Source organism: Lynx canadensis, chromosome B4, assembly GCF_007474595.2.
Source record: "Lynx canadensis isolate LIC74 chromosome B4, mLynCan4.pri.v2, whole genome shotgun sequence".
Classification (NCBI taxonomy): domain Eukaryota; kingdom Metazoa; phylum Chordata; class Mammalia; order Carnivora; family Felidae; genus Lynx; species Lynx canadensis.
Window position 1 is genome coordinate 99729530 of NC_044309.1, and position 13519 is coordinate 99743048.

The following is a 13519-nucleotide window of genomic DNA, read 5'->3' on the forward strand; positions in this document are numbered from 1 at the left end:
TCCATAAGCACATTTCTAGGAAGGAATTTCCCCTATCCCCATCATACAGTCCTCTAATATGTTTAAAAATGGCTTTAGTCATTTTATCCGGTTCAAATTTCGGCGATTTCAGTTTAAGTGACTTCGGTTCTGAATTCCTGGGTTACATTAAAAGGTAGCAGATGGGGGCTGTTGGGCTTTGAGGGTGTAAATTTTTTATGTAGTTACTGTTAGCTCAATGAGGACGGGCTGGATCATTTAAAAAAGGCTTCTGGAAGAGGAAGCCCCAAGCTTCACCCGTGTTTTTCCGGACGACCCCGGAGGCACAAATTGCCGAATGACCTTTTTGAATGTAGAGGAAAGGGGTGCGTCTGTCTTCTTCGGGAACGATGCACATTTGGATTCAAGCCTGACAGCCCAAAACCTTGTACCTGGAGCCGGGTGATGGTTCCACCCCGGGTCTCTGGGAAGGAGTCCCGGGGGTCTCTGGACAGGGTGCTCTTGGGCGTGGGCCGCCTCGGCTGCCCAAGCCCCCAGTTCTCCGCTGCGCGGCGCCGGAGCTGTGTCTTGCTCCCGCGCCGCCTCCAGGTTTCCCGCGTTATTGACTCAGTCCCCCCTTGGCAGCCTCCCTCGAGCGGACTGTGGCGCACATCTGCCTCGTGCCGGGGGCCCGCCCGCCCCCGGGCTGTGCTGCCCACGCCCAGAGCCTTCCGCCCGTCTGGTCCGGCGCAGTGCAGCAGAGCGCGCTCCCGCTCGGGGCCGGACCGGCTCGCGCGCACGCGCGCTGGGACCCCCGCCCTCAGAGGGGAGTGGGGGCAGAGGGGGCGGTAACGGGGGAGGGGAAGGAGAAGGAGGAGGCGGCGGCCGCATCGCCTCCGGCGGGGCTCGAGCTCGCCCTCGCGCGTGCCCTCCGCCTCGCCCGAGCCCCGCGAGGGTGAAACGCTTTCTCCCGGCATGCAGCGGGAGGAGGGATTTAACACCAAGATGGCGGACGGCCCGGATGAGTACGATACCGAAGCGGGCTGTGTGCCCCTTCTCCATCCAGAGGTGAGGAACCGCGCCGAGCGCATTCCTCGCCCTTCGGGCCCCGACCGTTCTCCCCCGAACTTGCGGAGGGCTATGGCCTAACCGTGTGGGGGTAGTGGAACGTGCCGAAGTTGGGGAGGGCGGGGAGGCAAATCCAGGCCCGAGCGCGGCTGCGAGCGGATAACGGGGTGGAGATAGCGGGGCGGGCCTGGTCGGGGCGGGCTCTGGGACGCAGTCCCTGGCTGTGCCTAGAGGACAGAGGTGGAGATGTTGATGGTTCTGCTCTGTCGCCACGCTGCTCGCGGGTGCACAGGTGACGGGGGCCTAGTGCTGGCTTGGAACCGCAGCTTACGCCCCTAGTCCCGCTCCAAGCTTCTCGGGGGCGAGGACAGAGCGCGTCTGGTTTTGATTTCTTCTCCTTTGCTTCGCTGTGGTGAATGGTGGTAGCTCTTCCTCCCATTTAGCTCATCACTGTGGGTAGTGCAGGGTAAGAACACAGTTTCTGTATAAAGTGATGTCCTTCCAGGTTATGCCATAGGCAGCACCTCGGGCGCCTTGTGTCGGATGTCCTTATATGAGCGTTTGTCCTTATGCGATTAACGAGAGAGGTCAAAACTTTTGGGAATAGAGCCACGCTTACACTAGCTTGTCAAAATATGGGTTGTTTTGTTTTGTTTTTTTTTGGTTTTGTTTGTTTTTTGGAGCCAGGGGAAGACAGTGCAACACGTTTCCCATCACAACAGGAGTATCTTCCCATGTAAGTAAACAGTGTCCCGCTCCAGGATCTGTCATATTCTGTACTTGTTTACTTCTTAGTTTATAGCTGAGCTAGTGCTAGTTCAGTCCTGGAAGCAATTCGTGATGCATTCCAGTTTTCAATGATTCACAGTTAGGTGTGGGTCAGGTAGCGGCAAAGCTTACTGAAGAACTGTAGTTTTTATGAGGTTAAGGGATGAAGACAACCTTTGTGTTGTAGTGAGGGGAACCAACATGGAAGTGTCTATCTGGTTACTTTACAGTAGAATGATTCTACTTGTTTCTGAACTTTGGGCTATATTGCATGCTTTTATTATTTAGTAAAATGTAAATAAATATACACACTTAAACATGTTCTGTATTAATACTCAATCACCCTCTTACTCATCACTTTGCTTTACCACAAACAGATGGGACCGTTCCTTAGGAATATGCCTGAGCCACTGTCCATAGAAAAGGCTTCTCTGGATTTCTGAGAAACAGAGCTGTCCAGTAAAACTAAATATTTTTGTGACCAAGGTAGTAAGGTTTTTAGAACTGTCATTGGAGCTTAGGCCTGAAAAATCTACCAAGAAACAAAGTAGTTTTCAGATGATGCATTGAAAATAGTGCTAAGGAATATTTATTATTCGTCTATTCCTGTGAAAGTTTCAAATACTTAAATATTGATTTTATGTATTTTAACATACTGTTCTCTTGGTAAACCTTTGCTTTGTAAAATAGTACATTGTTTGGTACTTTGGTAACAATCCAGAGAGAGATTGCTTGGTATAATGAAATGGCCTGTAGGCTTGAAATTTACAGACCAGTCTTCCGGGTGCCATGTAATAGAATGCTATTAGAAAATCGATTGAAAGTGGAAGTTGATATCGATATCTACCATTCCTTTTCACCTAGCAAACACAAAGTCTGATTAGATGTTATGAGTCTTAAGCTTAGAATTACAAGAGCTAAGGTCTTTCTGCATTTTTCCTGTGGTTAGTGTTGCGTGCATACCTGGTAAAGTTCTGCTTCCTTGCAGTATGTGCTCGGGCAAGCTACTTCTGAGTTCTAGCTTCATCGTTTATAATACTGGTTTGGAATAATAACTGATAGGCTATTGTGAGGATTGAGACGATGTATTCTTTTTTTGTTAAAATAAGCAGTGTTTTCACCTTCTTTTGGAAAGAAACCCATTCTCTGCCTTGGTAAGCAAATAAAAATGCTTTTAACTTCTTTTAGAAGAGAACATAGACCTTTGGTCAGACAGACTTAGGTTCCAATCCGTATTTGTAGTAATTAGCCGAGGGACCTGAGACAAGCACTTAATCTCTTTAGGTCCCAATTTGTTCATCAGAAATGGAGATGTGGGCTAGTTCACTTAGCTGTAAGGAATTAGGTGAAGCTGTAGGTGTTGAGGATTAAGAATTGGCACATTGTAGGTGCTCAGTTAATGTTACTTCTTTTTCCTCTACCAGAAGAAGGAGGGAGATGTTACACATTTTGGTTTTGTTAAATGGTTTAGAGACTTGTGTGGACTTTAATTTATGGAATAGAATCTTGTAGGGACAAGTTTTATTTTACTTTTTATCTTAATTTAACACTGTGTCACAAAAATAGTTTCTCACTTAATATTTGTTGAACAGACGAATTATTATTTGTAGGATAAAGAAATAAGCCATTTCATAAACCTTCTGTTAGTATGCAAACTGTGCACTCTTAAAACCATTCTCAAGGGATTACATAATTAGATAAACAGTGAAACCTTTTTAGAGATATTTCCTGTGAGAGAACCTTTTTAATTAAGTGATCCATTCATTTAGTCAGTCTTTTAAACATTTGTTTATTTTGTTTGGGTCAGGTACTGTGCTGGACTCTTAAGACTTTGGGATTTTTGTGTTAAATTCAGTGAGAGACAGGATAGGGTTAAGAGCCACTGGTGATAAGCAGAATTTGGGTTTTGCCACTTGCTATTATCGTGGTTCATTTACATTTGTAAAATTGGGTCAGTATCTCTTAGAGTATTTATTGTGAGTATTAAGTAGTATAATAATGTTTTTAAGTGTTTATATAATGTTTATAAAGCAGTCATCCCAGACTGAGGCTGCCAAACAAATCTAACCTTCTGAAAGTCCTGGCATGTAGCGAATACTGGTGCTATTACTTTGTTTTCTGATGAAATAGGTGATTATTCATTTTATCATAATGGAAGAAATTAGAGGTTATTTGGGAAAAGATGAACTGATTGTCATGGGATTAGGGTGCTAATCCTAACTCTTGACTTTAGGCTGTTGTACCTTTAACTACTCTTAGTTTTTTTGCTTTGAAGATGAAAGAGTTAGACTAGATGATCTCTTAAGATTTCTTTAAACTCTAATGTTGTGATTGTATGTTGTGAGTTTTCAGAATCAGTAGGTTTGACCATCTACTACGTGCATAGCACTGTGCTAGGTTATATGGGTGAAAATAAAATAAATAGGATAGCTCCTGCTCTCCAGAGTTAGTGATCTAATTGGGAATATATACGCTGTTAAGTGTGAAACACTTAACAGAAGGCAAATAAGTGCTGAATTGAGTAGTGTAGCCTGCAAGCAGTGTCAGATTTCTGTCATCTAGAATGGTTAGAAGAAAGACTTTAGCAGGGACATAGAGACCATATGTTGGTCTACAATCCAGCTGACTTGCTATCATCACTCTTCCGTTTCACCCGCTAGTATATCCTCAGTAAGCCTTCCTAACTCTTTCATAGAATGAGGCCACAATACCCCCCTTTGCCAGAGTATTATTATAGGGACTCTCTGTTTCAGCAAGATCTGACTCAGAGCTTTGAACTGGATTGCCTAGATTATCTAGGGCTTTCATCTCTTGTTTTCTTTTTTTCTCAATTTAAGAACTTCTGTCACTGCCTTTTCTTTAGTTTCTCTTTTTTAAATGGTATATATATGGTTTTTTTTTTGCTTTACATTAATTTTGTCCATATTCATGTCTCATTTTTTTGTTTACAATTTTAAGGCAAAATATTACTACGTCTCCTGCCTTCAGATTTAAAAAAAAAAAAATCTCTTTTTTGAAGTTTTCTTTAGTGAAAGTGATTTTGCCTTTTTCCGTTACTATTTTTTTGCCCTATCATGTAGTTAGAGATACATGTGTACACATAAGTAAATTAATTCATTTGCTTTCAGAAAGTAGATAGAAAATTTCTTTGAAAATTGCTTTTCTTCTTCTGTTGGGTTACCGGCACACGCTTTCCCTTTAAAGTATGTCTTTCTGGCCGTCTTTAGAATCTGATGCCTTTTTTTATTCGGGAGGAACGCTATAGGTCATGTAGTTGTAATTTAGATTTAAGAACACTGTACCTCAAGCATAGTAATCACTGAATCAATGTATATAAAATACAAATGCAACTGATTGGTGACCTCATAGATTGTGGCAAAGCCAAAGTTGCAAACTACTGACCTATAATTTAGCTGTGAGAAATTAAGCTGTGAGAAATGCCATTTTACAGTTTTGACTTCTTTGTTTTATTTTGCTCATTATTTTTATTTAGTTTGAGAGAATCATTCTAAAAATATTTAAGAACGGACTGTGGAGTGGATAGATATAAGATAGAGGTTAAAAGTGTGAGTACTAGTGTATGGCTGCTTGAGTTTAAATTCTAGTGTTGCCACTTACTAGCTATGTGACCCTGGGCAAGTTATTGAATTGTGTCCTAATTTTCCAGATTTAAATGAGAGTATAATAGCACCTACCTCATGAAGTTGTTGTGAAAGTTAAATGAGATAATATATGTAAACTTCTGAGTCTGGTGCTTAATAACACGATACATGTTAGCTGTTAATGTTGTGGTAAGAAATTAGTAATTCTCAAGCAACAGTAGTATACATTATTATTGGGTATGGAGGCAACTAAGTAGGTAAGAAAATTAAAATTGGGGATTGAGGAGAGGAGAGGCAGAGGACTCTATTTTAAGCCTTTTTTATATTATTTATTTATTTTTAAATGTGTGCTTTGATATGAGGAGTGTTTGTTGAGCATCTAAGTATGATCTTGATGCTTTGATAGTCCACAGAGTAATGGGGAATATAAAATAAGGCATTGCAGAATAACAAAAGATTAACTGTAGGCCTCCAGATCCCTCACACTAGATGAAAGTGAGCATGTTAAAATTTTGTTAAAAGTTAAAAACCCATGGCAAACCTCTTTTCCTCTAGAAAGTATCCTAAGGTTATGTTAGGGTAATTAGGATTAGTTAGTTAAGGCATCTTGATATAGTGTACTTTTTTAATGGAACCTCCTACAATCACACAGTCCAAAAAACATTATTTCAATACAAGGTTACATGAAATTCTCTTTCACAGCATCATCTAACTCTAATATTATTTGTAATTAGATTCTGTCACCGATAGGTAATTTAAGAATAAAATATCAAATACTTAAATTTTTTTTTTTAATGTTTATTTTTGAGGGGGAGAGGCAGAGAGAGAGAGGGAGACACAGAATCCAAAGCAGGCTCCAGGCTCCGAGCTGTCAGCACAGAGCCCGACGCGGGGCTCAAACTCGGGAACAGCAACATCATGACCTGAGCTGAAGCCGGATGCTTAACTGACTGAGCCACCTAGGCGCCCCAAATATCAAATACTTTAAACTTTGGAATTAGAAGAATTGATTCAAGGCAATATTGTATTTATAGAAAATGAAAGTAAAATTCTCACCCAATGTAATAATTTTCTAATTGTAGGATAATATTTTCTATTAAAATATCCTTAGAATAGAGCTACAGGCAACTAATTTGAAAGTACAGTGAAATTTAGCTTTCTGTGAAGGAAATATTGCAAAGAACTTAATTTCCTGAATTATAGAGGGATAAACAGAATATTTTTGTCTTCTGTTTTAATCGGTGAAAATTTGCCATATTATTCCATTTTCTAGGGTTGATACATACTAAATATGATAGAATCTCAGATAAATTGCAATATTATAGTGTCTTAAGCTTGTCTTTGTGATTATCAATGATTATTGAGGAGATGGAGATGAGGGGGTTAAATGTATCTGAAGGGTTTTTTTTTGTATATATGTTAGATAGCTTGTATCTTTTTTTAATGCTTATTTTATTTTGAGAGAGCGAGAGAGAGCCTGTGTGCACACACGAGTGGGAGAGAGGGAGAGAGAGAATCCCAAGTAGGCTCAGTGCTGTAAGTGCAGAGCGTGACATGGGGCTTCAATTCATGAGCCCGTGAGATTATGACCTGAACTGAAAGAGTCGGACACTTAACTGACTGAGCCACCTGGGTGACCCTAAATAGCTTGTGTTTTTCAATTGGTTATTTAATACTAGGAAAAATCAAGTGAAAAAATAGTAACCACTGATTGAGAATTTACTGTACTGTACCCTTGTGAATTAAAAAAAAAAAAAATTTTTTTTAACATTTATTTAGTTTTGAGAGAGACAGAGACAGAATGTCAGTGGGTTAGGGGCAGAGAGAGAGACACACACAGAATCCGAAGCAGGCTCCAGGCTCTGAGCTGTCAGCACAGAGCCCGACGTGGGGCTCAAACTCAAGAGCTGTGAGGTCATGACCTGAGCCAAAGTTGGACGCTCAACCAACTGAGCCACGCAGGCACCCTTACCATTGTGAATTTTTAAAAATGACTTTTTGGATTACCAACATTTGTTAATTTATGAAGGATTTAATGAGGGATGAACGAACCTATCCCTGTTCTTATGATTGATAAACAAATAAGTAAGTCCTTCACTGAAAAGAGAAGTTATTTGTTGTGTAAGAATCCTTGAGTTGCAAATGTCTCCAACCCTTTAAAAATTCTTTTTAAAAATGTTTATTCATTTTTTGAGAGAGAGAGAGAGACACCAAGTGTGAGTGGGGGAGGGGTAGAGAGAGAGAGAGGGAGACACAGAATCTGAAGTAGGCTCTAGGCTCGGAGCTGTCAGCACAGAGCCCGACATGGGGCTTGAACTCATAAATCATGAGATCATGACCTGGCTGATGTTAGAAGCTTAACTGACTGAGCCTTCCAGGAGCCCCATGTCTTCAATCCTTTTAAAACCAACTTGGGCAAAAAGGAAGTTACTGATTCCTATAATTCTAACTTAGGATAGCAAGAGACTCAAGGATCCCTGGAATCTGAGCCAAGAATGTCAACAAGACTGTTTTTCCTCTATCCTCATCTCTGCCTTTCAGCTCTATTTTCTCCTAATGTAGGACAGCTGCTTCTCTGTAGTGGCGATATGGATGTGGACTTTTTTTTTTTTTTTTTTTTGCCATATGTCTCAAATATCAGCTAACCATTAGAGGGGGACTGCATGTTTTCCCTTTTCCACATTGGAATTGGGTTTTCCTGATTTAGGTTTTTTTCCATTCTTACAGCCATGAGATAGGGCCTGTTATTTGCTAAGATCTCTTGGTTGGATTTGGGGGAAGAACAGTTTCCTTAAGGAATGCTAGCATGTGAAATTATTTCTGTCCTCTATACTCTTAATTTAAAGAACTTTTTGTTTGCTTTGTTTCCAGCCATCCAGTTTTGTTGTTGTTGTTGTTGTTGTTGTTGTTGTTGTTATGCTTTAAGAGATGTTGTAATAACATTGAACTCATTCTTAATGCCAAATGTTCTAGTTGGGTTACTGAATAACAAATAACCTAGACCAGGGGTTGGGAAACTTTCTGTAAAGTTTCCAGATAGTAAATGTTTTCAAGTTTGTGGGCCATATGAGTCTCTTTGGCAACTACTCAGTTCTGTGGTGGTCATATGAGAGCAGCCAAAGACAATATGGAAATGATTGGATGTGCTGTGTTCCAATAAAACTTTATATATAAAATCAGGTGATGGGCCAGATTTGACCTGTGGGGTAAATTTGCCAGGGCTATATTTGTCCCTTATCTGGGCAATACATAGGTACTCCAAGAAACTTATATTAAAATATAGATTTCAGTGCATTGAATCCCATTAATCACTGGTATTCAGTAACTTTATCACAACTGGGTTTGTGTGGGAGATGGGTTAGGTGAAGTAAGAATATGAGTGTGTGTGTGTGTGTGTGTGTGTGTGTGTGTGTGTGTGTATTAGAATGTTACTGAGAATTTTGTTAGAATACACTTATTTCCATGCACACCTCTCACAGTTTCCAATTTAGCATGTGGGTTTGTGGTATGCATATTTTGAAAAAGCTCCAGAGATGATTCTTATCTTATAAACTCTCATATTTTGTACCCCGTTCAGTGATACATACTTGATATATGGGAAAACTTTTACTCCAGGAGGAGGAAGGAAGGTAACTTGACATTTAATATATGAGGCATTGTACTTATTGCTATTCATGTTATCTCTTTGGTTTGATAGATCACAGTAATGGTAATTGCTAACATTTATCAAATTATAACCATGAACTAGTCACTATCCTGAAACAGTTCTGCATATATATTCATTCATTTAATTCGTACATTTTTTCATACCTATTTTATAAATGAGGAAATAGAGGCAGAGAGAGGGTAAGTAACTTGCTGGTAAGTGGCAGTACTGAATTTGAATCTAGGCTTACTGTTTGAATTTAGTTGCTCCTTTTTAAAAGTGCAGCACAGGGGCGCCTGGGTGGCGCAGTCGGTTAAGTGTCCGACTTCAGCCAGGTCACGATCTCGTGGTCCGTGAGTTCGAGCCCCGCGTCGGGCTCTGGGCTGATGGCCCAGAGCCTGGAGCCTGTTTCCGATTCTGTGTCTCCCTCTCTCTCTGCCCCTCCCCCGTTCATGCTCTGTCTCTCTCTGTCCCAAAAATAAATAAATGTTGAAAAAAAAATTTAAAAGTGCAGCACAGTGTGATAGTGATAATACAGTCATAGAGTTGATTGAATATTATTATTTGCCAAGGCACTGGTTAGCAATGCCCAGGGATTACAGATGCCCTCATTTACTTTTCAAAAATTCTTAAAAGTTTTTTTTAATAGACTTTATTTTTTAGACTAGTTTTGAGTTCACGGCAAAATTGAGCAGGAAGTACAGAGATTTCCCATATACTGGCTGCCCACACACCTGTACCACCCTCCCCATCAATATCCTGCATCAGAGTTACATTTGTTACATTTTATGAGCCTACATTGATACATCATCATCACTGAAAGGCCATAGTTTACCATAGGGTTCACTTTTGGCGTAAATTCTATGGGTTTTGACAAATGTATAATGCATCCACTATTACAGTAGTATATGGAATAGTTGCACTGCCCTAAAAATCCTCTGTGCTCCACCTGTTCATCCCTCCCTTCCTGCTAACTGGCAATCACTGATATTTTTACTGTTTTCATAGTTTTGCTGTTACTGTAAAGCCACGTAGTTAGAATCATGCAGTATGTAGCCTTTTCAGGCTGGCTTCTTTACTTAGTAATAGCATTTTAGTTTCTTCCATGTTTTTTCATGACTTGACAACTCATTTCTTTTTTAATGCGGAATACTGTTTCATTTTCTGGATATACCATAGTTTGTTTATTCACCTACTGAAGGACATTTTGGTTATTTCTGTGTACTGCTCATTTACTTTTCACAGTTCTGAAAAGTAGGTATTATTGAACTGTTTATAGATTAGGAAGCAGAGTCAGAGAGGTGAGGTAATTTATTCAAGTTCACATCATTAGCAGTTGGCAGAGTTTATATTAGAATCTAAACTCTGACTCCAAATTCATAATCCTTGTATATACTCTGCCATATAATTTAATAGGCCAAAACACAAATTAGTTTTGATTATATAATAGAAAAACTATCAGAGTTACTATCAGCTTTTGTTATTAAAGAAGTTAGGGGAGGACTCCCGTTTTGGCAGTTGCGGTAAGGCTACTTTTTTGAATAATTGACTTGAAATCCTAAAACTAGATTTTTGTAAAAACACTGCTTCAAAATTTTTGTTAATTCAATTGATTTTTTTTCTTTCTTCTGCTTAGTCTAAACTCATAAGGGAAAATATGTTTTCATTAATAAAATCCCTTGAAAGGAAATGAAATAACCCTAGGTATGGATCAGGGAAGGCTTTGGAGGGGTTGGAGATAAGTTTCTTAGCATTAAATCTGTGGTAGTAGCTGATGAGAGGACAAGTGCTGGCTTGAGTCTAGGCACCTCCGGTGTAAAACTTTTTGAAGAGTCACACTATCATTTGTGTTATCACCCTTCACTGTAATTATAAATATTCACTACTCTCCATTTGCAATTCTGTGACTATGGTCATGAATAAACTGTAGACATTCTTTCTAAGGGAATTTTCCTTTCTGATTGAACACTCATTACGAATATCCAAGATCTTTCAACTCTTTGTGTAAGAAGTTAATTAAGTTGATTTCATAAGCTTCCATTTTCTAAACTTGTTTTTTCCTTATTTGTCTTCTTTTTTTCTGTGGATAGTTGAATGTAACCAAATCCAAAAAAAGTCACACTTGGGGGAAAAAAAAATTGACAAACTAGAATCTAGCACTATAAGATAGCAGACCAAATAAAAACTTAAACTGAACTATCATCCTAACATCTGATTTATTCTATATTGTTGAATAATACATGTGAATTTTCAAGGTATCAGAAATTTAAATTCCAGTATGGGTTTTTGGCTTTTAAGAAACATGGCACATGATTATTGTTAAAAATTTAAGGAGTACAGAAGGTGTATAGTAGAAGGTAAAGTATATAACTGATGCATTTTTTCTTAATACATTTAGGACATAGTTCCATCTTAGCATATAATTATTTTTACCATTCTTTGTAATATCTAGACCTGCCTTTTTTTTTTTAAAGTTCTTATATTTAATGCAGTTTTATAATATTATTTGACTATAAACAGATAAGTTAAAGTGTATATTAATAAACACAGACACAGCCTGCTGAGTTCTGTGGTTCAGGTTGTGCAGATTATTATGTTAATCCTCAAATCAGTTTTCTAGGTGTGCAGGATGGTTTAGTGTTGATCTGGCTGTATTTCATGGATGTGATACACAAAAAAAAACTTCCATGCTGTTCTGTCATCTTGGTTTCTCCTAGACCTGCCTTGTTAATGTGGTAGCTACCACCAATGACATGTGGCAATTTAAATTTAAACTAATTAGAATGAATATAATAAAAAGTTCAGCTTTTCAGTCACATTAGTCAGGTTCCAAGTGTTTATTAGCTATGTGTGGCTAGCAGCTACTGTTTGAGATAGCACAGAAATGTAGCATACGTCCATAATTGCAGAAAGCTCTATTGCACAACACTGGTCTGGATGGGTTTTTTGTTTGTTTGCTTTTTGTTTTTTTGAGAGAGACGGGTGCACAAGTGGGGTAGGGGCAAAAAGCGAGGGAGAGAGAATCATTTTCAATTAAAAAAATTTTTTTATATTTATTTTTGAGAGAGAGAGAGAGAGAGAGAGAGAGAGAGAGAGAGACAAGCATGAGTGGAAGAGGGGCAGACGGAGAGGGAGACATAGCATCCGAAGCAGGCTCCAGGCTCTGAGTTGTCAGGATAGAGCTGGACAGGGGCTCAAACCCACAAACTGCGAGATTGTGACCTGAGCCAGAGTCGGAGGCTAAACTGACTGAGCCACCCAGGTGCCCTGAAAATCTTCTTTCTTTAAAATTTTTTAAAAGTTTATTTATTTATTTTGAGAGAGAGAGAGAGAGAGAGTGAGCAAGGGAGGGGCAGAAAGACAGGGAGAGAAAGAGAATCCTGAGCAGGCTCTACACTGTCAGTGCAGAGCCTGATGCGGGGTTTGAACCCATGAACTGTGACCTGAGCTGAAATCAAGAGTCAAACAGTTAACCGACTGAGCCACCTGGGTGCCCCTGGATGATTTTTTAATCATGTGTATGTTTTTTAAAAATATTTTTTTTTTACTGCAGAGCCATTTTTGTTGAGGTATATTTTATTTATGATAAATTGCATAAATTAAAAATTTTTAAGTTGATAATTTTTCTTTAACTTAACTTTTTATTTTGAGATCATTTAGATTCACATGCAGTTGTAAGAAAAAGTGCACAGAGATCTTGTGTACCCATTACCCAGGTTCTCCCAATGGCAACACCTTGTAGAATTATAGAGTAATATCACAACTGGGAGATTGATATTGAATCACTGAAGATATAGAACATTTGCATCACCAGAAAGATCCTTTGTATTGCCTTTGTATATCATGCTAATCTAGTATCCATTTCTGTAGTTTTTGTAATTTTAAGAATGTTATTTAAATGGAATCATAATTGTTTGTAACCTCATGGGCGTGGCTTTTTTCAATCAGCATAATACTCTGGAGATTGATCTGGTTGTAGCGGACATCATCAGTTTGTTCCTTGTTATTACTGGGTAGTATATGGATATACTACAGTTTGTGTAATCATTTACCTATTGAAAGATATCTGGGTTGTTTACAGCTTTTGGTTATTATAAATGAAGCTACTTTAACCATTTGTGTGCATTTCATAAGTTGTAAACATAAGTTGTCATTTCTCTGGGATAAATGCCTGGAAGTGCAATTACTGGGTTATATGGTAGTTTTATGTCAGTGTTTTTAGGAAACTGTCAAGCTGGTTTCCATAGTGACTGTACACAACCAGCAGTGTGTGAGTGATCTGATCTCTGTATCCTCACCAGCATTTGGTGTTGACACTTAATGATTGTAGCCCATTTTAATACGTATATGATTATAAGTCATTGTGGTGTTAATTTGCATTTCCCTAATGGCAAATGATGCCAACTATGTTTACATGTGCTTATTTGCCATCTTTATATCCTCTTGGGTGAAATATGACTTTATATCCTCTTGGGTG

General features: G+C 39.0%; 1 protein-coding gene across 2 annotated transcripts in view; it reads left to right on the forward strand.

Moving 5' to 3' along the window:
- Positions 1 to 842: 842 nt before the first annotated feature.
- The window catches only part of ZDHHC17 (zinc finger DHHC-type palmitoyltransferase 17), an 89512-nt gene continuing 76835 nt past the window's right edge, over positions 843 to 13519 (forward strand). Inside the window, exon 1 of one of the 2 annotated variants that reach the window (XM_030323282.1) lies at positions 843 to 1026. In XM_030323282.1, coding sequence (XP_030179142.1) covers positions 934 to 1026 — 93 coding nt within the window. In that variant the 5' untranslated portion in view covers positions 843 to 933. The remainder of the gene's footprint in view (positions 1027 to 13519) is intronic. The other variant, XM_030323283.1, reaches the window with a different exon arrangement.